This window comes from Micropterus salmoides, unplaced genomic scaffold (genome assembly GCF_014851395.1).
Source record: "Micropterus salmoides isolate LMB-PRFRI ecotype aquatic unplaced genomic scaffold, ASM1485139v1 Ms_hic_scaffold_11, whole genome shotgun sequence".
Lineage (NCBI taxonomy): Eukaryota > Metazoa > Chordata > Actinopteri > Centrarchiformes > Centrarchidae > Micropterus > Micropterus salmoides.
In genome coordinates this window covers 17,745,562-17,770,079 of record NW_024040152.1, presented here as the reverse complement: position 1 = coordinate 17,770,079, position 24,518 = coordinate 17,745,562, and the positions used below count along the sequence as shown (strand labels likewise).

The following is a 24,518-nucleotide window of genomic DNA, read 5'->3' as shown; positions in this document are numbered from 1 at the left end:
TGGCTGCGCGAAGTTGCAGTCAGGTCGAGACCCCGATGAGGACGATGAGCATGCAGATGAGCTTCCCTGAGACAGTTCCTGACAGTTTGTGCAGAAATTCTTGGTTCCTGGTTATGCAAACCGATTGTTGCAGCAGCTGTCCGGGTGGCTGGTCTCAGACGATCTTGGAGGTGAAGATGCTGGATGTGGAGGTCCTGGGCTGGTGTGGTTACACGTGGTCTTCGGTCGTGGGGCCAGTTGGATGTACTACCAAATTCTCTGAAACGCCTTTGGAGACGGCTTATGGTAGAGAAATGAACATTCAATTCACGGGCAACAGCTCTGGTGGACATTCCTGCAGTCAGCATGCCAATTGCTCCCTCAAAACTTGCGACATCTGTGGCATTGTGCTGTGTGATGGAACTGCACATTTTCGAGTGGCCTTTTATTGTGGCCAGCCTAGGCGCACCTGTGCAATACCCATGCTGTCTGATCAGCATCTTGATATGCCACACCTGTGAGGTGGATGGATTATCTCGACAAAGGAGAAGTGCTCACTAACACAGATTTTGACAGATTTTTTTAACAATATTTGAGAGAAATAGGCCTTTTGTGTACTGATGAATGGGGCAAATGGGTTGCGTTTATATATTTTGTTCAGTGTGTAAGACCATACAGTGCCACTGTGGATCAAAAACATGGAGTGGCAATGTGTCCTGTCCTGTTGTTCAGAACTTGAGTTAGATTTCAGCTGCAGTCCTCCCATCTCTAACACAGAGGTTATGTGTGGATTGTGGAGACTAGATCATGTGTCTACAGATGATCACTGTCTTTGGCTAGGTGTTCAGTGTGACGTTGAAGCTACTGCAGACCTTAACAGAAGACCATCATTAAGAGAAGTGCCTCAACCTCTGTAGCCAAATCATGAACATGGTGAAGTAGCATCTAACAAATTCAGACTGGTATGACTTTGTTAACAGGGAGTAAAGAAGTTCACTACACTACTTCTGCTGTTCCAATAGGTCATAAACATAAATATGAAAGTTCCCCTGCTGGCTCAGCAGGCACTGGAGTTGGTCTATCGATCAGCTTACCAGAGCTGCTCCATTTCTCTGACTTGACATTTGAGGATAGTTCTCAGTTGTTCTCATATATTTTAAGAAATAAGATGTGTCAAATAAGTAATAGGCTTCTATCAATGGCTTTTCCCCCCAACTTGTTGCGAAAGACTTGTCCTTATGTCCGTACAGTTGTGACTTTTCCCAGTATATGATGGCCCACTGAGACATGTTGGACAATGAGGTCATGGATCTGATCTGGTAATTTAGCAATGACTCGCAAAATTAAATGTGCTTATTTGTCCAATAAATATCTCTGCAGAAGTTCAATTTGTCAATTGATGAATGTTTCTGTCTCTGTCTATATATATAGTTAATACATCCAATGACAAAGGTGAAAAGCAGTCCTGGAAAAACCACCCATCCTGGGAAGTGAACGAAACTATATAATTACGGTCTGTAGTCATTATACAGCACAGATGCCATCTCCATCATCTCTAAAATGTGACAGTGACAAAAACCCAAGGGCAGAGAGGAGCCTAAATGAGCACCAAGATGACATTAGTTCACAGAGTATATACCCCAGTGTCTGGGGAAACTTGCCAGCAGAAGTTCAGCAAAATATACATTGGAAAACAAAGTTGACAGAGGAGTGACTGTGATTTCAGCTAAATTGGTGTGTGCGTTCTCTGGAAACAAACATCCGGCGAAATGCAGCAGGTGACACATCCTCCAACAAAGGAAGGTGAGCCATTTTATGCACAATTCAATCAATTTCTTATTGTTTTTTATTATATGATTGAACTTCAGTCTTAAATTGCTTAAATCCACACCCTTGCCCTTGGTAAAATGTGTAATAATTGTCCTCAGCTTGTTTAAATTAGTGTGCTCATGTTTTTCTTATAGTGTATGTTGATGTCACTTTTATGAATGCATGTTTGTCAGCTAAACTATAACAGTAGTATCTATAATATTAATGATGTAAATTATATTCATCACATTTTTATTTAGCCTGTTTAGTTGGTTTATGACAGTCTTTCACTGCTGATGGCAGGATTCTCCTGCATCAGTACCAGTGATAAATCTGTTATCACTGGTTAACCTGACTGACTCACTGTGGGACTGAGATGCCAAAGAACTCTCAGCAAGGTTGGATGGCAGACAGAGCAACGCTCTGGCACACCCAGGTGGTGACGAAGTGGAATGGCAGATGTAATGTACCTGCAGAATTTGTTGGCTTCTTGATAAGTGAAAAACAGCTCATATACTGCATGTTACTCTGTATTTTCATTTATTTTGGAGTAGGCAGACTCAGTTAAGCAGACATTTGCGATAAATATTTATACATAGACACTCATGCAAAGCATGTACACTACACTTTTGAGAAATTTTAATAGTGACATTCATTCCTTAAATCCTAACATAGACCTAAACACATACAGACAAACTGATGCTACCACTCTATACTTTCTAGGGTGGACACACTGCAAAGATACCCCAAAACATAAACGCACAGACATACTCTAGTGAATTGTGTGCTTAGGTAGCAGAAAGCCCTGGCACTGTTCATTAATCACTATGTTGAGGTTTTGATGCCACAGCAGGAATGGAAATGCTGGTCTGACTCTCATAGATATACTATACTGCCTTCATCAGCTTCACGAAAGTCCAGAGCTTGGAGAAGTTACACTCAGGCAAGACTGGTCATTTGCAGAAATAATATGTTTATATTTCTGAAACAGTGTTTCTCATTTATGTGTTTTTAATAGCTTTAGGGCAAAAATTGGATCTTAAGGCACAGAATATACTGTACACTATATAAGGTTTGGCCACACAGGCAGTACTTGTTAGGAGGATCAGGTCAGTTTATTTATTTATCACATTTAAAGACAACAGGAGTTCAGCCAAAGTGCTTTCCAGATGAGGCAGATGGGTTAGAATCTGCCTCCATACACGTATACATGATAAAAGGAATAAAACATAATGTTATACAATAATGCATGGAAAGCAAGACTAAAAATGGAAACCTAAAACATCTTACATTATAAAACCTGAATCAAAATAAAGCAAAATAGGAAGATTGATTGAGCAGGTGCTATCAGGTGTAAATGGTAGGTAAAATTGTGTGTCATCCACATAACAGTGGCACAGAATTTCTTAAAGATAGAGCCGAGGGGAAGCATGTATGATGAGAATAAGAGGCCCTTAAATTAATTGTTTCTGTTGGTTTCTGTTTTAGTCTACATGAGATGTGTTGGCAATAAGACAAATCTAAAATATTAGCAGACTTACCCTTAAATTGTAACATATTATCTTATTATTTATTAACATACAGCTGACATATTGCAAACAAAGGCAACTGTTCAATGTCTATATACAGGGCCCATGTAAACAAAGTATCAAGAAATATTTGCAAAAGCTGAATAATTATTAAGATTAGCAAGTGCGTCTCCCCGTCTCAACAGTTAAGGACTCATAGCTCAGTGGTTCAAGTGGTGGACTTGAACAGGTTGCAGGTCTGATTTTTACACAGGGCTTTTGTCATTGTCAAGCTCTTGATCCTCATTGACTGTGCTGGTGCCTTTATTCTTAGTTTTTGCATATTAGGGATCATTAACATGAGAAATTCACTGGTACTCATTCATCAACTTTGTGGGAAAATATACCATGGAAATGATCCTGGATGCCTGCCATGTGTGATTAATGAGACATCCTCACTGCCAATCAGAAAGGATTTCATACATCAAATGCAGCTGTGGAATTAGAACCATGTGGAACCAATTCTACATATGACCTATGAAATTAGGCCTGCTTTGTGACTCTTGGCAAAGCAACATTTTCATAGCTTACATACATGAAGGCTACTGCATATAAAATTCAAGAAACAGCAGTACAGTAGAGCAGGTGCGGATGTTTCTGTTTAAGGCACTCATTGTCAAAAGTGTGAATAAAGGTTGTCCTATAAGCAACATTCAGCCAGCAATTTTGTCATTTTAATCAATGATGAACATTTATTTTTATACAAACAGCATACAATCAAGCACAGATGAACACTAAATAAATTCAAGATAGCTTAAATGGGCTAGACAGATGTTCTACCACAAGGGGGCGTACAGCATCCTGGCAAGTGATGCTTTGTTCAGTACTTGAGAAACAACTGTATGTCCCCCAAAGATTTAGCAGGAGCTGGTAATAGGTAAGTATCATCAAGGATACTTGGAATTGTATTTTAACAAAAAAGCAAAATAATATCTCATTGCTGACCGTTGAATGACCTTTGTAAACACTTTCTGATGTTTTGTCCATGGACATGTTCTGATAAGACTGACATAACATCCAGCTAGTGACAACACTGTTCACTAGAAACATCTCACAAATAGAAGCAATCACTCAATGTTTTTGTTTTCTAAATGGAAAAAGAGAAATTTCACATTTGTTGTATTTAATTTGTCACACGGTAAAAATTGCGACTGAGATTGCCTTCTTAAGAACAGGAGTGCAAATGTTTAGCAGTGGTCAGCCTGTGAGATCCAGCAGTTGTGGTGCATCTCTGTGAGCAGCCTCTCTCCCTCTCTCAGAGTCGCCTGGCTGGCCCAACAGCTTCCTACACTGACACAAGTTCAGTTCAGAGTTGAACCTGTTTCAGGTTTCAAACCTTGCTGAGCTGTCAGGGTACGATGCAAGTTGCCTTTCGAAGGGCCAGGTAGCCAGTGACAACATCAGTGGGGAGCAAGCGGATGTAGGAGAACTCCTCAGAGGATGTGAAGCGTAGCTTTGTCTGGGGGTCTGTGTAGTTTGCCTGAGGATAGACAAGAGTATTCAGCATGTGCTTTATACAAGACATAATTTTGTTTCATTTAACAATGAGGATTTTAGCATCTTGATTACTCACAGGGAGTCCAGAGATGTCAGAGTATTTCTTGGTTGGCTTCAACGAGGGAGGGGCATCAATGTTGTAGTCTATGAACACAGATAGGTCATAAATTGAACTACTGATTAGAGCTGAACGATTCATCGATTAAATCGATTACTAAAATGCATCGAAGCAAATTCTTTGCATCGAGGCTTCATTTAATCCATATAACTATATGGCACACAGTTTCGCACGGACATTTATTACTGTTGCACATCACGCTTACACTCTTAACACGACGTGACTATGATGGCGCTGTTTGCGAAGTGGAGGAAGAGAGAGAAAATAGCGAGGGACAAAGAAGAAAGTGTCCAAAGTATGGGATTATTTCAAGCTAAAGAAAACAACAACAACAACAACTCTGTTATGTCACAGTCCGTGCACCATAAAACCGTGATTGCTGAGTTGAAGGCTAGCCAAAGTAAGCTGCAGACCTCAGCTGAAAATGTACACACGTGTGTTGTTGTTGGGCCATGAGTTGTAACCTCACAGTCATGAGTTAACTGGGTGTCGGGGAGCTGCACCTTTTAACTCCCCTGCAGCTCTCTCTGTAGCTCAGACAATTCCTGCTACCTGCGTGTGCTAATCCTTCCTTTCACCCAGATTCTTTGTCTTGTTACGGCCGCCGCTGGCTGCCTTAGAGTAGTTGTGTTTTGGATTTCTCTGAGCTGTATGCAAATCCCCACGGCAAGCACCTGTCGAGGATTGGTTCCCCTGGACCTGGAACCACCCACTTCCTGGTTGCTGTTTGCTGGCGTCTGATTGGTGTGGCCGAGGATCCTACCGAACCTGCCAACCAGAACTCACCAATCAACACCAGCTGGCCTACAAATAGTTTGTGTTCCTGCAGTTCGAGGCGACTGTGAGCCAGTGATCAGTTCGCCTTGTTGTTGGTTGTGTACCCCTGTGAATGTCTTGAGTGTTTAAATCTGATCTGTTTGTTGGTTGCCGGCTTAAGTGACTCTTGTCAGTAAAAACCTTTGTAAACTAGATTGTGAGTGGCACCCTTTAAGGGGGAAAATTGTTTGTTTGGTTACACTACATTCCTGTACAGCATGTAGGTACTGACCTCCTTTTGTTAAGTGTTTTTTTTGTCAGTACCTACATAGCCTCCTTTTGTTATGTTTTTTTGGAGACAACTCATTTAATTAAACTTCGACTCAACCTGATTTCAGTTGTCCTTACCACCTTAATTTAACCCAAATACCTTGTTACTGCCCTACCCTAACGAGCTGGGTTGTAACAGTCTTAATAATTGCTATCTTTATAATAACAAACAACAGCTGTTTCGTGTGCAGGATCGGTCATTTCCCATTTCACGTGTTTTCTTGACAAAACGTGGTTTGGAGACCAGCATAGGGTGATAGAGCCGCTGTCAGCTCATGTAGTGTGTAACCCCCTGTCACCGATCAGTCACGTAGTGTGAACGCCACAACGACTTCAGACTCACGTCGCAAGACAGCAAGTTGTGTAGTCTGAACAGCACAGCGATGTTTGTAAAGCAGCTGTCTGGTTGTTAGTCTGTTGATGTTGTTGGTCTGATGTTTGCTGTATGACACACTCTGAATTTCCGAAAGGACCAATAAATATCTATGGCCTATAAACGTGCACAGCCGCCACTGTCAAGCAAAAGTACTTCTTAAATGACGCAGTGATGAATCGTTGAAATAATCTACAGACGCTTCGAATAGTAAATCATCGTTAGCTGCAGCCCTACTACTGATTAAAACTACGACTAAGGGCATTTCTTGTACAAGTGAGGGTTACTTGTCACTGCAGTCTTATGTAATATTATAGCACTTTGATATGCAGTATACTGTAAAGAACATAATAATAAGATACAAAAACTCACAGTTCGGATCATTGAGCTTCCAGGGTAACGTCCGCTCCAAAACCAGAATCTGTTTGAGATTCTTCCAGGTCCTGTTCTTTTTACCTGCGGCTGCTCCACCGATCCCGGAGTGCTGGCGAGATTAAGAGAGGAAAAAATGGCAGGATGGTTAAATAAAAGGTAACAGAAGCATATAAACTTAAAATCCACATGGTCACAGACACTTACCATAAATGTGGGGTCTTTGAATGGTGGAGGTTTTGTTGTGGACTCTGTGATGGCAGTTGGACCGCTGTCTACTGTTCCCACCGCCTTCACCTCAGCCACCGACTCCACTGCTGGTATCTAATGACACATGAAAGACAACACCTCATCAAACAGTGATCACATTTGATTTTAAGCCACTTGTTATACATGTTTCGAATGTAAACAATGTCTGCAGGTGGCTAAACACATTGTAGCAATTTTAGATACAATTCAATGACTCTGTCTATGTAGCTTTTATTGCACACATGAAACTTTTAAATCAAGGGGGAAAAGATATTTATTCATGAGTAAAGCTCTGAGAAGTCATTATCGTCACACCTGAGCTTGTGTAGAAGAACAGTGATACATTGATGTCAGTGGGTCTCTGATCTTTATGCTTGCTGTCAAACATGGCCTCATGTCCACCAGCAGGATGTTAATATTTTGTCCTTTTGGCTTTAAAAGTGCATACTTAACTACAAAACATGTTTGTACATACTGCAGATTTTTTTCACTGTGATTTAGCAGTGCTTTTTGGCTTACCTGAAACAATTAGTTAATTGATCAATAGAAAATTCATCTGTAACTACTTTTTACATTTACTCATTTGTCAGACGCTTTTATCCAAAGCGACTTACATTTGAGGAACAACATACAATCATCAGAGCATCAAATACAGCACGAGATCTACAACTGACAATACATATTGATAAAAGCAGCAATAAATACGAGTAAGCACTAATGGCACATGTCGCATCAATGGGGTAAATACCTAGGGAAAGAAGTTAGAGTTAACAAAAAGTGCAATCAATACAAGATAATTGTAGGGGGCAGAAGAAGAAGAGCACAGGAAAGACTATTTTGATAACCAATCGGTTGTTTTAGTAAGTTTTCAAGCAACAATGAAAAACACACTCTTGTTCCAGCTTCTCAAATGTGAGGATTTGCTCCTGAATGCCTGTTAGATTTGGACTGCCCGGTTGGATAAAACAAGGAATATGAGCATGCCACTTTGGGATCTGAGAAACTAAAAATGGGCATTTTTCCCCAGGTCATGACATTTTTGATTGATCATAGGAAATAATCAGCAGATTGTTAAATAATGAACATAAAATTTGCAAAACTACTTTTCTTGCACTGCATTTCTCGCGTTGCCTTGCAACGTTACTCTAACCTCTGACTAACGTTGATAATGAGCAGCAATTACACAACATTACATGGACAGTGTAATCAATAACATCACTGTTGAACAGCAAATACAACATACAATAAAAAGTGTAACTTTACATACTAATGGACAGATATTTAATTATATAGATATATAATTCGATTACCTGTGTCTGTGTTATCGGTGTCACTGTCAGCTGTCCTTTCTTCTTCTTGCTGCTGGTGCTCCCGGTTACCTGCGGAGCGCCAGAAACCGCCGGACTACCGGGACGTTTCTTCCCCCGGAGAGCGGCAGAGCCGGCAACTGCCGGCTGGGCCCTGACGGTGATGGGGATCTGAGACGCCATTTGGTGGCTGTTTTATACGATGCAATGAAGCTTTCTCTCTAGAAACTCCGGATTGTAAACACTGCTTCACCCGGAAAAGGAAATGTTTAACTTCCTGTGACCTAATTCTTCTTCTTCTTCTTCTTCTTCTTCTTTGGGTTTTTACGGCAGCTGGCATCCATTGAGTTGCATTACTGCCACCTCCAGGCTTTATTTACCCTTTACTTTCATTCATACTAAATCTGCCTATGTAATCCAATATCCATTTCCTAACTTCCACAATCTCTCCCTACTCCACTAAACTTTTTACTGTATTATCTAACTGTCCTGTTTTTTTTAACTGTGTACAGTGACATAATTGTATGATACGTTCTTTTTCAAGTATTTATTAATAATGTGTTGTCTTCTTTTAAAACGTGTAACTCAAAAATACACAATACAAAAAAAGATTTAAAAGATTTCCCCCACCAGCTGTAACGGTAAGGCCAGTGTCTTGGTAAAAGGCTGTAAATTGTGCTGTCTTTAGTTCCAGTCATCACTGTGAAAAATGTTTCATCGAAAGAGCAGAAGGAGACTTTATCATGTAATCACGGTAACAAATTGAGGGAAGACTTAAGATGTGATTTGTGATGTATAACACTGCTCAAGAATAATACTGAAAAGGAAAAGCTCGCCTTGTTTTGTGTAAATGAGGTCACATCTCTCTTGGAAAAGGAGTCCTCCTCACCCAGTTGCTCAGGAATATGCCTTCTTTTCTCAAAAGTATGCCTTCATCAGTTTCATCATCATTGTGTTTGTACCCCTATTTTGTTTGCATTTATTTTCTTGCTTGTATTTTTTGTATTAGCTATTTGTCACAATGACGTAATCTACGTTCTTTTTTTACTTTTACTTTTTATAGGTTATATCTATTGAATCAGACAGCAGTTAATTATATTCACTTCTATGTTAAATATGGACAATCTTTGGCATTGCAGTGTGTGTGTGTGTGTGTGTGTGTGTGTGTGTGTGTGTGTGTGTGTGTGTGTGTGTGTGTGTGTTAGAAATATTGCAAAATATTGCCTGACAACAAACGAAGCTGTATGATCCATCGTCAGCTCTGCACTGAAGGATGCTTTGAGTACCACACAACACACATGGCCCCACCCCGTCTCCTCCTACACATTACAACGGAGGAACAACAGGAATTCCTCTACAAGCACTGGGCTCCTGATTGATCAGAATGGGATTCTTAAGCCAATTTATTCTGGAGGAAGAGGAGACAGTTTTGAGGGCTCCCTGGAAGAGCTCCCTGGAAGAGCTCCCCTGGAGACGGTCTGAGCATGTGTGGTGTCTAATGATGAAGACTCGAAAATCTGTGTTAAATGATACACTTAATCTGTTATTATTCTGCAATGACTCACCGTGCATTGTTATATGATAGAAGAATGTGAAGAATTTTTGTTTTCCATTTTAAGTCTGCAAATGACTCCAGTCTTTCTGTTATACTCTCTGAAGTGTTTTTAATGTTAATGCATATTTAGCTAGAATCAGAATACTTTGCTTTTATTTAAAGATGGAAGAGACCTGCTGAGTTCAGTGTTCACTTTACATCTTTTAGGGTTTTTTTCCATAATTGCAGTGGTTCTCAAAGTGGGGAATAGGGATAAAATTATATAATTTATTTTAACTAAAATTCCTTAAGAAAAAACACAATGACAGAAAGTTTGACTATTTGGGATTCATACACTTTCTATATTAATACATCTACAAGTGAAAATCCTTTCAGATGAGGGACGTTATCAAATAGGGGTTCGTGGTTTAACTTGTGGCAGTTTAGGGGTCCTTGACATGATAACGTTTGAGAACAACTGTTCTATTGTGAAGCTCATTTTGTAGTATTGAGCTGAAAATGACACATGCACTCAATGCAAAAAATACTGTCAGATCTGATTGGTTATCTCAACCAATCTGAGAGCAGAGGAAAACATGACCAAAATCAAACATTATTTTAGATTTTATTTTTTTTGGAATTGTTGAAATAATGATTTTTCAAATTTGAAATAGGGGAGGAAACTGGAGCAACCAGAGAAAACCCACGGGGAGTATAGAAACTCATACAGCAAAGATCAAGGCTGTAAATCCAACCCTGATCTTAGATGTGAGGCCATAGTGTTAAACACTGAGCTGCCGTGTGGCCCTAAACGTTTCTCACAGCGGACATTTTGACTCAAGTGTAAATGGTAAATGATCTGTACTTGTAGAGCGCCTTTCTAGTCTTTACGACCACTAAAAGCACTTTTACACTACATCACATTTACCCCATTCACACACTGAGGCAGAGGCTAAGGTGCCATCTGCCATCAGAAACAGAACAGAACAGAAATGCTACTGTACCACAAAATGAATTGAGGAAGGCATTTATATGGATTTTCAGACACTTCACAACATCAAAAGATGTATTGTTTGATGCCATTGCAGCCTCCAGTATCTTTTTTGGAGAGCCAAACTTCTGGTCAAGGTCTTTAATCATAATCATTAATAATGATGCATCCCTTTGCTCGGGGCCAGACGCCCGATGCCGCCCTAGGCGGCAGGTCTCTGGACCAGCTGTATTTGTGTTTTAGTAATTCTCTGTTTATTCTCTTTTGTTAAATAAATTATTTAAAGACAACGGTTTGTTGTAAGTCAATTATTTGCTCAGCCCATCACCAGGAATATAATTTCCACGACAGTTTTCAAAGAGGCCTTTGTGACAAGCCTCATGAGCAGGGCAGTGATGAGTTTGCTGGTCATCAACTCTGATGTGAAAGAAGAGGAATCATTTGACTGCGGACATATCTCCACCTTCTGAGTGTGACACCTGACTATCATTAGGTGCTGGAGTACAGGAGTAAGCGACTGCTCTGGGTTTAGAGGTTTCTTCTTCAGGAGCTCCTGAAGTCACCTCGACATTGCATTTGAGCAATTGCTGACTGTCAACACTGTCAATATCCATGAAGACGGATGCAGATACTTCAGCTACGTCAGCACTGTTGTGATTAGGTCTTTAATGTCAGTTAATGCACCTGCCACTTCCTCGCTGTGACTTTCTTTGTTTGATGGCTCCATCTCCATCCAGAGCAGCACCTGCTGCAAGAACTTTTCCACTGCGTCCTCTGTGATGGCATATGCCTTTGTCCTGACAGAGGCAGAGGCACTTCTCACCCTTGGGACTGTGGGGATCTTATATCTTATTATGTCTGGCCAGCCATCAGATTACTGTATATTTTATCAGTCAGGTCCTTTGAAAACTTCCTGATCATGCCACTGGATTTGATGTCTTCCAGTGTTTTGTTGGATTGTGCTGCAGCTTTCTCTGGTAGGTTGAATTTATTAAACAAGCTGTCAATATCTTTTTCGATGGTCTCAAAATCTAGTTGAGAAAACTGCTGCTCTTTCATGCTGATCAATGTCGAGTTGTTGGTTGGATCACTAGATGCACGTCTGGGCCTTGGAGAATAAGGAACAGTTCCTGGTAAAATGCCATCAATAGCTTCTTCAAAGTCATCCTCTTCCATGGGTTTAGGCTGACAGGACATAGAATCTGGGTAGCGACTCACAAAGAAGTCTGTGTGCTTTGTCTTCAGCTCAGGTCATCATTTTGTCAAACAGTTTTTTAGCAAACTTGAAAAAGCTGTGTTTGCGAACTGCTTGGTCGCCATTGGCGGTATCTTCTGATGGTGCGGCCTGTGAGACAAGAAAGTCTCTCACCCTGTGAAATATTAACCCCATATTAAAATGAGGTCTTGGTGAGCATCTTTTCTCACCACTGCTAGCTACATCTCCCAAGTCATAAGACTGCAGGTCATCAATTATAGCTTTGACAATTTCAGATGCTACATTATGAGCTTCCAGAGAGGTGCTGGGAGACAGGACAGCATTTTCAGCCTCTTTTATTTCATATTTTATCTCTTATAAACATAGTTTATTTCTCTTTCATTCTGTGATTATATTCGTAAGTTGTATATTGTCTGCTTGTAGCATCATCATCATTTAATTTTACAACTCAGTAAAATGAAATGAAAACATACCTTGTGAGCATGCAGTACTGATTGTCTGTTCGGTTTGTGTGAAGCAGAGTGTACTGGCAGCAGATGAAGTGGCGTTCTGAATGGCGTCACTATTGATCTGATGTCAAATGAGGAAGAGTGCAGCTTTGAGGGGGTGTCGTGGGAGATAGTGCAACCCAAAGTTTCAGCAGCCAGGAGCTCACAGACCTCTTTTTCACGCTGTAGATAAGGCTGGGGGCCAATCCAAAGTACAAAGCACTGCATCACAGGCGTCTGTACAATGGATGATGTTCTGACGGCCACCACCACGTGACCACACTTCGTCCTGCTGTTATAAGTTTAGTTTTGGGTTATGTTTGAGTTGTATTTTTTCCCTGTGTGTATCTGTTCTTGTCATGTTTCATGTGTTTTTTTATGTGCCTCTGTTTCTCTCGTTCCTTGTCCTTAGTTGTTTATGTCTTACGTTTTAGTTCTTTGCCTTAATTCTTAGTCTTATGCTTTAGTTCATGTTTAGTGTTTTTCCTGGTCTGTGTACTTCTGTATTGTCTATGAAGATTCTCAGTCATCCAGGTCATAGTTATCCAACGAAGGTTAAAGTCAAGGGCAACTGGACTTGGTTGAAGATACTGAAAGACATTTCGTCCCTCATCCAAAGGAGTTCTGACTGACTGGCAGGGAAACTCAGCTATTTAACCTCAGTGGGGTCGTTTGCCAGGGTCATCGATACTGCTGGTTCGTTAGTGTTCCTGGTTGCTGTCACGACAGTCGTTACAGTCGTTAGGACTAACAGTGGCCAAGACTGAACGACCATCGTTGGCATCTTCACCTGAGGCCAATAGGTTACGTTTGTTGAGTTTCCTGGGAAGTGATGAAAGGACAGCATTGTAAGTGGGGGATAAGTGGTGGCGTAGACCCCCTCCTCTGTTCAATGACGGCTTCTCGACCCGGGTGTAGATGGCTTCCTTGACACCTCTTTCAAACCATACATCTTCTCGGTCTAAAATGTGCACCTGGTGGTCCTCAAACGAGTGTCCTCTGTCCTTCAGATGTAAGTAGACTGCAGAGTCTTGACCTGAGGAGTTGGCCCTTCTGTGTTGAGCCATGCGTTTGTGTAGTGGTTGTTTAGTCTCCCCAATATACAGGTCTGTGCATTCTGTATGTACTGTGCATGTACTTCTGTATTGTTTTGTCCATGTTTGCTCTGTGTTCTGTTTAATCGTAGTTCGGTCTATTTTCCCTGTTAGTTGTGGTTTATTTGTATAGTTGTGATCTGTCTGCTTATGTTCTGGATTAGTTATTTATATTATCCTGTTTCTTCATGGTTTATTTTCCCTATGGCTTTATTGGTGTTTCTGTTCATTCCCTGTCTGGTCACTGTATGTGTTATGCGCTGTCTGTCGTGGCTTCAGGTTCCCGCTCTCGTTTGGTGTTTTGTCCTGTTTATTCCCAGCTCATGTTCCGATCCGGTCTCTTGGAGTTTTGATAACCTGTGTTTTTACCTAGATTTAATGCCTTTGCGTTTTCTGGACTCAGCCACTCAGTCTGTAAGTGTGCTCGCTTTTGTTTTTTTAAATAAACCTTTTTTACTGTACCTGCTCCGCTCTACATCCTGCATTTGGGTCCACCTACCTTCTCCACACCACAAATCGGAACACCCACAGCCCAGCATTTGATATGTTTTTTAAATGTTTTGTTCAAATTTGCCTTTTTAACAAATAAAAGAACTTTTAATCAACATGTGCCTCGTAAATTTCATGCTTGATTAGTGTAATAGCATGAATACTACGTGTAACATGAATAGTCTTCAGCAAGTGCAGTATTTATTTAATACAGGGTTATTAATTCTACTTTATTATTGGGGAGGGGCTTACCCAAGCCAGTATTTCTAAAGACCTAGGTGACCAATAGCAACAGATCTACCAACCAATAAGATGTGATTGATGATTTTGTGATGTAATTTGTTTCCCCCGATGACTGAGAAGCTAGGTTGGGCTGCTGACGGCTGCTGCTGCTGCTTTTCATAGGGTAAGTAGAGTCATTAAGACTCTAGAGTCATCAAAGTTTTGCGCATTCTTTCAGAGCCAAAGCCAACACCTGTCTGATTCCAACAACAACAATCTGGTCGATCACTTCAATCATTTCTGCTTGTCGTCACTAAATATTACTGCTCCTCTAAAGGTTAGGCCTATACTATTTTTCTGAACTCATTACTACACATAAACACAATCCCAGGTTTCTGTTTAAGACTGTGGATCAGCTGGTAAACCCAACCTCTTCTTGTGCCTCAGCTGGAAGTAATCATGACTGTGAATTGTTTTTATCTTATTTTACCAATAAGGTGGTGTCAATCAGAGCCTCTATTAACCCCGCGGCCTCTTACTCAGAGGTTCCTCACCAGCAACAAGAGAGTTTTAACCAGTTTTATCCCATCGACTTGTCTGAGCTTTTAAAAACAGTATCACAAATGAGAGTGTCCTCCAGCCCACTTGATGTAATACCTACAAAGTTTTTACTGAAAGTAATAGATTCTGTTGGGCCCCATTTGATCTCTGTTTTCGACAGCTTCCTATCTACTGGTTGTGTCCCTGACTATTTTAAAATGGCCTGCGTGAACCCACTTTTAAAGAAACCTGGTTTAGATCCCTCCCTCCCACATAATTTTAGACCAATTTCAAAACTGCCTTTTATTGCAAAGATTCTAGAAAGAATTGTGTCCAAACAGCTGCTCACTGTACTGGAAAATAACAAAATAACAAAAAGTTTCAGTCTGGTTTTAGGAAGTACCACAGCACTGAGACTGCCCTGCTTAAAGTCACCAATGACATTTTAATGTCTGCTGATGAAGGCATGTGCTCAGTCCTGTTACTCCTGGACCTTAGCGCTGCTTTTGACACCATTGATCACAACATCATGTTAGACAGACTGAGGCACTGAGTGGGGATCTCTGGTACTGCCCTAGAATGGTTTTCATCCTACCTGTCAAATAGGAAGTTTTGCGTGTCTGTAAACAACTGTCTCTTCGATCTGTCCAGTTAAATATGGTGTGTCTCAGGGGTCGGTCTTAGGACCCATTTTGCTTTCCTTGTATCTGCTTCCCCTTGGACATATTATCCATAAACATGGCATTTCTTGTCATATTTATGCTGTTGACACACAAATATACTTGCCCGTCAAATCCTCAGACCCTGGAATGCTGAGTTCACTTACCAACTGCCTTTGTGAAGTTAAAAAATGGATGTCAAATAATTTCCTCCAGCTGAACTCAGACAAAAAAGAAATCCTGGTCATTGGGTCTCAGCAGATGGCAAAACAAATACTGCCATCTGCTGGTTCCCTAGTAAATCACATTAAGCCTGTGGCAAAGAACCTTGGTGTTTGGTTTGATAGTAATTTAAATTTCGAGCAGCACACCACAAAGCTTGTTCAATCATGTTTTTATCAACTTAGAAATGTAGCAAAAATTCGATCTATGTTAACTTTTAAGGACACCGAGACCATTTTACACGCCTTCATCTCATCACGCCTGGATTATTGCAACAGCCTTTTCACCTATTTAACCCAAAAATCTATTGATCGACTCCAGACTGTCCAGAACTCAGCTGCCAGGCTTTTAACCAGAACAAAGAAATATGACCACATTACTCCTATTTTAGCTTCATTACACTGGCTCCCAGTATGTTTTAGAATTGACTTTAAAATTCTATTGATCACTTTTAAAGCTCTTCATGGCCTCTCGCCTTGTTATATTTCTGAACTTTTAGTCCCATACGTACCTTCAGATCCTCGGGCAGAGGTCTGTTGTCTGTTCCAGAGTCTCGACTGAAAACTAAAGGGGACAGAGCGTTTGCTGTCAGGGCCCCGAGGCTCTGGAACAGCCTGCCCGAGGAAATCAGGTCAGCTGAGTCAGTGAACTCTTTTAAGTCCCTTCTTAAAACATACTTTTATAGGAGAGCCTTTCCCGATCTTATTTTACTTTATTTTATCCCTTTTATTTTATTCTATTTTACTAATTTTATATTTATCTTAAACGTGTATTTTAGTCTTTTCAATGTTTTCATGCTTTTATCTTGTATTGTTTTTGTATTATTGTCTTTTGGGTATTATTGTCTTTACACTTGTTAAAGCACTTTGTACCTTGTTTTTGAAAAGTCCTCTACAAATAAAGATTATTATTATTATTATTAACATCTCCGCGGGGGGGCGGGTCTGTTTCTGTCAATTTTCGGCACAGACAAACGGGAAAGCGCTGAGCCTAAAACAATCGATAACTCCCGGGGATTAGTGGGATTCACGGCAGTTTACAGGGACGAAAGACAAAGGGACACTTTTCATGCAGTGTTCTGTAATGTCTGGTGTCTTATTGGACCATTTGGAAAGGATGTCAGTCACAGCTTCAATCACTGAGGGGATGGAGATCTCGGATTTTACGCTCTGAGGCAGTTCACAGCTCTCTGGTTCCTCTATTTCCGGGATCTGTTCTGGAGATTCAGAGCTTTTGAGTGGAGCATACTTTGTGTTGTTTGTCTGCCAACACATTCCCAGGCACTGGGAGTTCAGCTTACCTAAACATTTGGTCATATGTAACACCATCTGACGAAGAGATGATGTGTTGGAGATGAAACTAGGGACAAAAAGGTCAGGCTCTGATGGCGGGACACTGCTGCTGAAGACCCGAGATACAACAGAGCTTACCTTCTGTGAAACTTTCCTCTTAATTAGAGTTGTCAACTTTTCTGCACTCTTACATTTGTCCTGTGGGACTTGAAAAGCACTAGCAACATTAATGCTGATTAAGATATGTGAAGACCTATCAATATGGCTAAGTTACCCCGTCCGAGTTTCCCCATCACTCTGCGTGCTGGGGGACCTAAGTGACATTAGTACAGAGACACATCATACATGCTTCTCACTGCCTTATGCATCGCCAAGAAAACTATCCTCATGAACTGGAAGGCCAAAAAGAATATAAATATCACCCAATATCGAAATCACCTTATAGATCACATTAGCATGGAGAAAATGTCTGCTGTAAAAAAAAACAAATTGACACAATTCCAATCTCTCTGGTCCCCCTTGATCAACTTTATCCCTTAATGGGGGTGGGTGTGTACTGCCTTGCTGGGCAGGGTCCCATACGGCCGGTAGGTGTGTGGGAGGGTGGGGTTGTGGGGGTTGTGCCAGCTCCTATGGCCTGGTGGTGCTCGGAGTGCTCCTGATTGTGGGGGAGCGGTGAGGTGGGGGGGTGGCAGTGGGGCTGCCGGAGGGGCCCCGGCAAGGACGGGGGATTGTTGGACTTTGGGTTGGGGCTGCACTGACCTGCCTCGGGAGTGTGTGGGGGTCTGGGGCACAGGGCTTTGGAGCCTCTGGGTCTGGGGCGGGTCTGCGCGCTGGGGGGGCTGGGCCCGTCCTGGGGATGGGCGGGGTTCTCGCTGACTCTGGGGTGCTGCCAGTGCTAGAGGGGCTCTTGCTATATGCCCTGGGCTGGAGGGACCTGGCGTCCTCCTGCTTAGGGGGGTGGGGGATGGGACTGAATAAATGATGGGGCCAGTCAGGAATCTGGTCTTCTAGCCTCCCTATGACCTCCTTCACCTTTCCCCCTTTGGTCATGTCTCAGAACATACACCCTGGTGGGTGGGCAGCCTGCAGGGCGTTTGGGGGGTGGGGCTGCTTTATTGCGGCCTCGCACTTCTTCCTCCCTCACTGCCTGCCCCTCAATTTTAATTACACATTAGACACAGAGGGCTTGGGGGGTGGGAGGGGCATGATGGGAGGCTCCACTACCTGACAGTTGTGGGGTGCCTGTGTCACAACTACCCTCCAATTTTAGTTGCACCTTAGTTACCACACACCTTATCTTTACTCCACCATACAACACTTCACAATCCATGACATGCATCCAACACAAAACAATACATTTACAGAGGCAGGCAGAGGGGTTGAAGGAGTGGGGGAGATTCTCATTGGCCTCATGTCCTACCCCTGGAGCCCCGGGCGTGCCTGATCTGGGGTGGGCTGGGGGGGGTCGGGGCTCCCCTAGCGTGGGGCCCGCCCTTGACCTAGGGTTCTGGGGACTCGGGCTTGTGGCCTTTGCTCATTTCTGGGTGGGTGGTGTGTCCCTGGGCCTGGGGGCCCGTTGTCTCCTCTCCTCGCCTGGGCCCTCTTCGGCAAAGGTGAGGCTCCCGCTGCTTCCCCCTGCCAGCTCTCTCACGGTGGGGGCATTCGGGAGTCTCTGGGGTGCATGGCCGGTGTTGTCGGGGTAGGTTTTGGTGCTCCTCCTTGGGGGTGCTTGACTGGGGGGGGCTGGGCCCCTGTCCGGGGATGAGATCGGCCTCGGGGGCTGCTGTCACTGCCTGCACTGTAGGGAGGGATGCCTCTGGCTGGGCTGGGGGACCGTTGGCCTGGTTCTCCCGCGTTATCACTCCCTGGCGGCAGGGAGCTTCCCGGCACGGCTTTCTGCTGTTCTTCCTTGGGGCGGGGTACAGCTTCCCCCGGGACATGCGGTCTGGGGTCCTTTGCGCTTTGATTGGTCGCAGGGTGTCCTGGCTTCTGGGGGTGGGGGTCTCTGCGTGGGTTGATCCGATTGCGGTTTGGTGGGCTGCGGTGGGATTGTGGGGCAATTGTCGATGCATCTTGATGCATGATGCTTTTTCCCTGGGCAGGGTCTCTGGATGGCTGCTGGGCGTTTAGTTTGTGCATTGGAGTCCGGGGGAGGCATTTCCTCGTTGGCTTGGAGGGACCTGTTTGCGTCCCTGTTTTGCTTCGTTGGCCTCGGATCCGTGCTTCCCCATTTCTCTGTCGGCCAGTTGTTGGACCCCTCTGGATACTGAGGTATATAGTTATTTTTCGGGATGTGCAGTGTGGGTGCGGGGCAGGGCTGTGCTCTGGTTTGTTCTGGGTTTGTGCCTGGAGTTCTCGGCCCTTGACGGGTGGGTGGGTTGTTGGTGGCATGCAGCTGAGCTAGTTGATTTTGCCTCGTTGCTGGTTTGGCTGGTGTTGCACGGCGGCCAGGGGGCGTGCTGGGCATGAGGGATGTCGGCTGGCGCCGGCGGACTTAGTTTTTTCCGGCGGTTGGGGGGACGGCGGACTCTCTTGTTTGCCCGACCTCGCACGCGGGATTCGCGGGGGGCTGCTGGGAATTGGGTGTCGCCGTGCTCGCGCAGTGTGCGCGTTGGGCTCGTCACTTGTGCATTGGTGTTGATGATTGCGTGGCATTTGGGCATTTTGGTTGTTTGCTGCGCGGCGGTGGGGTGCTGGATAGGGGGGAGCACTGGTCTATGTTGTGTGCGTGCCGCAGTCGGTCCGGGCGCTGCTCTTCCGCAGGTTACGCTTTTTGCGTTCCGTCGGCATTACGTTGTCAACTGGCATTTGGGTCGGGGTCTTCTGCGTTTGCATCGCGGTGCATCTGGGAGTCTTTGTTTTTTTTTGATTTGATTTATTCTTTTTCTTTCTCCCACCCCTATTGGCTACTGGGGTTCTTGCCTGCCTGTTACAGTCGTGGCGCCCCACTCTCACTAACGACTACATTCTTTAACAGGCTTATGTGCACACACATGTACACCCACACACATACAGACACATTCACCCACACGCACACAGACACACACAGACACAAACAAACTTAGGTTGTCCCTGGTAGAATTATTCCTGATGCTTTTCTTTCAGTTACTTATTTAAATTAATTATTATCCCAGCTCTCGTGGCTGTGTTGTGTTGCTTATTTAGTGTGTATGACTGTTTCTTGTTTTCATTGTTCTCTTAGTTGTCTTAATATGTCAGCTGTTTATTGCTGCTGTTCGGCTGGTTGTCTTTTATTATTATTATTATTTTTATTGTTTGTTTTTGTTTGTGTTTGTTTGTTGTTGTTGTTTTTCTCCTCCCCAAGCCCCCCTCTCTGTTCTATTGCAGGTTTCGTTGCTTTCTGCAATTGGTGTTTCCCACAGCTTTTCCCTGTTGTCCCCACCTTCCATCCCCCTTTCCCCCTTCTCTTACAGGTGTTGTCCTTTCTCTGTGCTGTCTGTTTGTGCCCCCCCATCCCCGTGTCTGCCCCCCTGTCCGGCCCGGTGACAAATCAATACATAATTAAATAAATAATAAAACAGACAAAGGAGTATTTTAATACTCTCTTGTTAAAGTAAAATCTGTCTGGCACAATATGGTAGAAAAGCACTAGCAAGGCTACCAGGGAGGAAGTCTCCGAGTTTAGCGTTGAAGTTCTCCAAAACTGTACTCACAGCAGCCTGAGATGCACTCCTGTGCATGTGCTGGAATTATATTTCTCAGGATAGCTATAGAGAGTGTATGATTTCAGCAAACATATCAGCCAGTGTAGCTTGTGTGTCTGACACCAAAGTTCCTGTGGCTAACATGTTCCACTGTGCTGCAGAGATCCTTTCAAAATGTTTTGTTATGATGGGTAGAAGAGCCTCTGGTGTGATAGTGTTGTCCATGGTTTGGTCCATTTTGGTACGTTCTGTTCTCAAAGCTCTGCTTTTCTTCTGTTTGTTTGAAACTTACTGTAAAGTGTTTAGTAATGTGTAGAGTAACTAATTGTCATGGAAATTGTATCTTGCTTAATGTTTTCAGTAATGTGTACCTCACTATGGTTTCTGACTGTGGTCTGGAACTCACTAGTCAAGAGTGAAAACTGAATGGAGAATTTAGTAATCAGCACACTTTATATAGTCAGGACTGTATGACATCACGTGTATTGATTCACATTCACAATGTGAAATCAACCACATATTTGGAGTTTAAATAACTATATTCCCACATAAAAAACTCTCAGAACTACTATATGTGACACAAGAACAGAAGTATTAGTTACAGTTGTGAGTCCGACATTTCCGCTTTTTGGTGGCGAAATGCATTCTGGGATATCTGGCTATCTTTTTTTTTTTTTTCATCTTTATTGCAAAAAAAGGGATACAAATCACAAGTGACTTACCAAAATATACATAACAATATATAAATATATAAGACAGAGTAGACAGAGTACAATACAGTTTTGCCAGAGGAAGCCTATGTCATTGCAAAGAGAGAGAGGAACATATGTTGACCGTTTTAACTGCCTTTTTGTTGTTGGAGCCAGAGATCAGATTAATATAATGTACAACTTCATGGAGAAAAAGTACAAAATTAGGGTTTTCAGCGCTGAATTTACATTTATGAATGTGAAATTTTGCCAAAAGAATTAATAAATTGATAATGAAGTACATCTTTTCTTTACTTTGACTTCTATAAAAGCAAAATACAACATTCTTCCACAATAAGGCAAAGTCTCTATAAATATGGTCACTGATGAATCTGCTGAGGTGTTGCCAAAATGTTCTGGTGTGTGAGCAATACCAAAAGAGGTGCAAAACAGTTTCTGTGTGGTCTTCACAGAAAGAACAGTTTGTATTGATGTCTCTTTTAAATTTAACCATGTAATTATTAGCAGGGTAATATCTGTGAATTATTCGGAACGACACTTTTTTCACCTTGTTTACTATCAAGTATCTGTGAGGAATCATCCAAACCTTTTTCCAGTCAATGTCATTTACAAATCGGTTCCAATAAAATTTAACATTTGGAATAGAAAGAATTTCTTTCTGAAATAAAGCATGAATGTTCTTATTATTTCAAGGAAGTTGGGAAAAACTGGTGGTTCAGCCACATCGGGGAGGGAGGCAGAAGTAGGCGGAAGTCTTGACAGTATAGCTAAAAAGCATGATTGTGTCTGATGGAATGGCTTCAAATACAATTGCAAATTCTCTTGGCATAACTGGAATGTTATATGTTGAAAAAACTCTCTACAGGAGAAAAGTCGCCCCTCTCCATTAAATAGCTGGTCCATCAGCAGAATATGATTGAGTACCCAACTCTCAAAAAAGAGTGACTTGTTTTTATATAAAATAAATCTATGTTATTCCAAATTAGATACCTGTGAGGTGAGAAATTATGCTTATGAATTAGAGACCATGTTAAAAGGACCTGCTTGTGAAAAGTGGACAGTTTTACAGGGAGTTTGTCCACATTGTAGTTAAAGTTTAAAATAAAGCGCAGCCTGCTGCACCAGCGATACGTAAGTTCTACCTTAAGTTAGGGTGCAAAATCCACACTAAACAATACGTTGAAACTAGTTAGTTTGAGACTTCAGCTGTGTTGATGTTTGGTTGCAGCACCGAGACGTAAGGATAGTGTCGCAGAAAATGACGTTTACACATCCCATGGCCAATCAGTGAACAGCACTATTCTTAACAGAGTTTATTGCGGTTTTGTCATCTGTTTGTCTCTCTCTCTTTCAACATTTTGCAATACTGAAGAGGCTAACGGCTAAAAATAGCAACAAAACACCAACAAAAAGGTACGTATAGGCCTACAAGGACAAATGATTATGATTAGGTGATAACTATGAAACCTTAATCTGCAGCTACAACTACTACAACATAGACGTAATTTAATGGTGCCCGTAACAAACTGTAAAGTATAACGGACAGATGAAATTGTAACATTATAACTTATATACGCGTAGGAGCCATGCTGGAGAAAAGTGGGTCCCCTCATATTTCAAAATCTATGTTTTGCCCCTCCACACACACACTTTTCTCCAGCAATTTCGGAGTTGGCTAGGCGAGAAGGTTTACTATGAGTGGCTAATCACTCCACATGAGACATAATTAAACGGTTGAAACGCGGACAAAAATCGTGTAAGTTAGGCCTATAGAAAACATTCCGACACAACGCTAAGGAGATGCTGAAAAGTTACGGGAGAAAAAATACGAGTTTGCTGGAGGCAGGTTCAGCTAAGTGCCTCAATATTACAGACTTTTCCTCTGTGCTGCTGGGCTTTACAAATCACACATCGTTTCAAAACGATGCTCCATGACAACCACTTGAATTTTTTATGGAGGACTTTACACCTATTAAGGACTAGGTGTAAGATTTAAGCTGTAACTTATGTCTACGTTGGACGTATTTCAGCTGGTGCAACTCTTAAAACGTTAGTAGCACGTAAACTCCGACTTAAGTTAGAAATTACGTTGAAACTAGGCTAAGTTTGAACTTACACATAGTTGGTGCAACCCAGTGCAGACCACCAAAGCGAGAGAATATATAGTGGGGAATAAAATTCCATATCGAGACAGGGTTTTTAAGTAAATGCTTAGCCCAATTAATCTTAAAAGTATTATTTAGAGTATCGAAGTCCAAAAAGTTGAGCCCACCAAGTCATTAATGGATTAAATACTTTAAAATTCGCCTTTTTTACAGTCTGGACCACCTGTGAGCATGAGTTTACCGTTTCATGATTTCGGTAGAAACAAGTCTATGTCCAGTTTAATTAAATTTAAATGATGAGTGTTCCTGACAGTAGGGGGGAGGTTCAAACTGTCAATGTAAGAAAATGACAAGCCTGTTCTGTTGACTTGCACTGTGACTCCGAGCAGGTCACTTTTTGTAAATAATGAATACCCATTACCAATAGTTTGCAACTTGTTATCCTAAGATTATTAGTTGTGACGGCCTGGGGTGTTGGCCTGTTCTCTCTCCTTTTCTTTTCAGGTCTTTCTTCCTGTTTGGTCAGACACGCCCACCTCATCAGTGATTGCAGCCACCTGTTCAAGTCTTTAAAAGCTGTGGTGAACCAAGATGGCTCTCTCTTCCTCGTGACCTCTCTCCTGGAAGGCAGGTGCCTTTCAGGAGCTCCTTTTCTTTTGGTTGTTTGTTTTGAGTATGATGAGTTTGAGTTACTTGTTAAGGTAACTTTAATAAAACCTTATGATTCATTTAAACTGTTTGTTATGTTCTTCCACGAGCTGGGCATAACATGGTCCTGTGCTGCTATTTGCTTTAACAATGCAAGCTGTACACCAACAAGGCAGTAGGATACTGTAGATTATATAAATATAAATAGAATGGATGTGACTTAAGTTTATGTAATTTATGTCTTTGACCTATTATCATGAAGAAGTGTGTCCTAAATCCCTA

At 42.3% G+C, this 24,518-nt stretch overlaps 1 protein-coding gene and 1 long non-coding RNA gene across 2 annotated transcripts; one reads left to right on the top strand and one right to left on the bottom strand.

Annotated features, from left to right (window-relative positions):
- Positions 1-4,012: 4,012 nt before the first annotated feature.
- On the bottom strand, positions 4,013-8,628 carry ino80c (INO80 complex subunit C). The gene is made up of 5 exons (XM_038711562.1): positions 8,362-8,628; positions 7,010-7,126; positions 6,803-6,914; positions 4,930-4,997; positions 4,013-4,836 (listed from the first exon to the last, which is right to left on the bottom strand). The coding sequence occupies exons 1-5, from the start codon at positions 8,539-8,541 to the stop codon at positions 4,705-4,707; spliced, it is 609 nt and encodes a 202-aa protein (XP_038567490.1). The 5' UTR covers positions 8,542-8,628; the 3' UTR covers positions 4,013-4,704.
- A 14,141-nt stretch (positions 8,629-22,769) lies between these two features.
- On the top strand, positions 22,770-24,322 carry LOC119896861. Its single transcript, XR_005443295.1, has 2 exons — positions 22,770-22,896; positions 24,093-24,322. It is a non-coding gene; the product is annotated as an uncharacterized LOC119896861 (long non-coding RNA).
- The last annotated feature ends 196 nt before the right edge of the window (positions 24,323-24,518 follow it).

Coding starts and splice junctions, on each gene's coding strand:
- ino80c (XM_038711562.1), bottom strand. CDS start 8,541: ATGGCGTCTCAGATCCCCATCACCGTCAGGGCCCAGCCGGCAGTTGCC. Junction 6,915..7,009: donor TCAAAGACCCCACATTTATG/GTAAGTGTCTGT, acceptor TAATCTCGCCAG/CACTCCGGGATCGGTGGAGC. Junction 4,837..4,929: donor CTGACATCTCTGGACTCCCT/GTGAGTAATCAA, acceptor GTCTATCCTCAG/GCAAACTACACAGACCCCCA.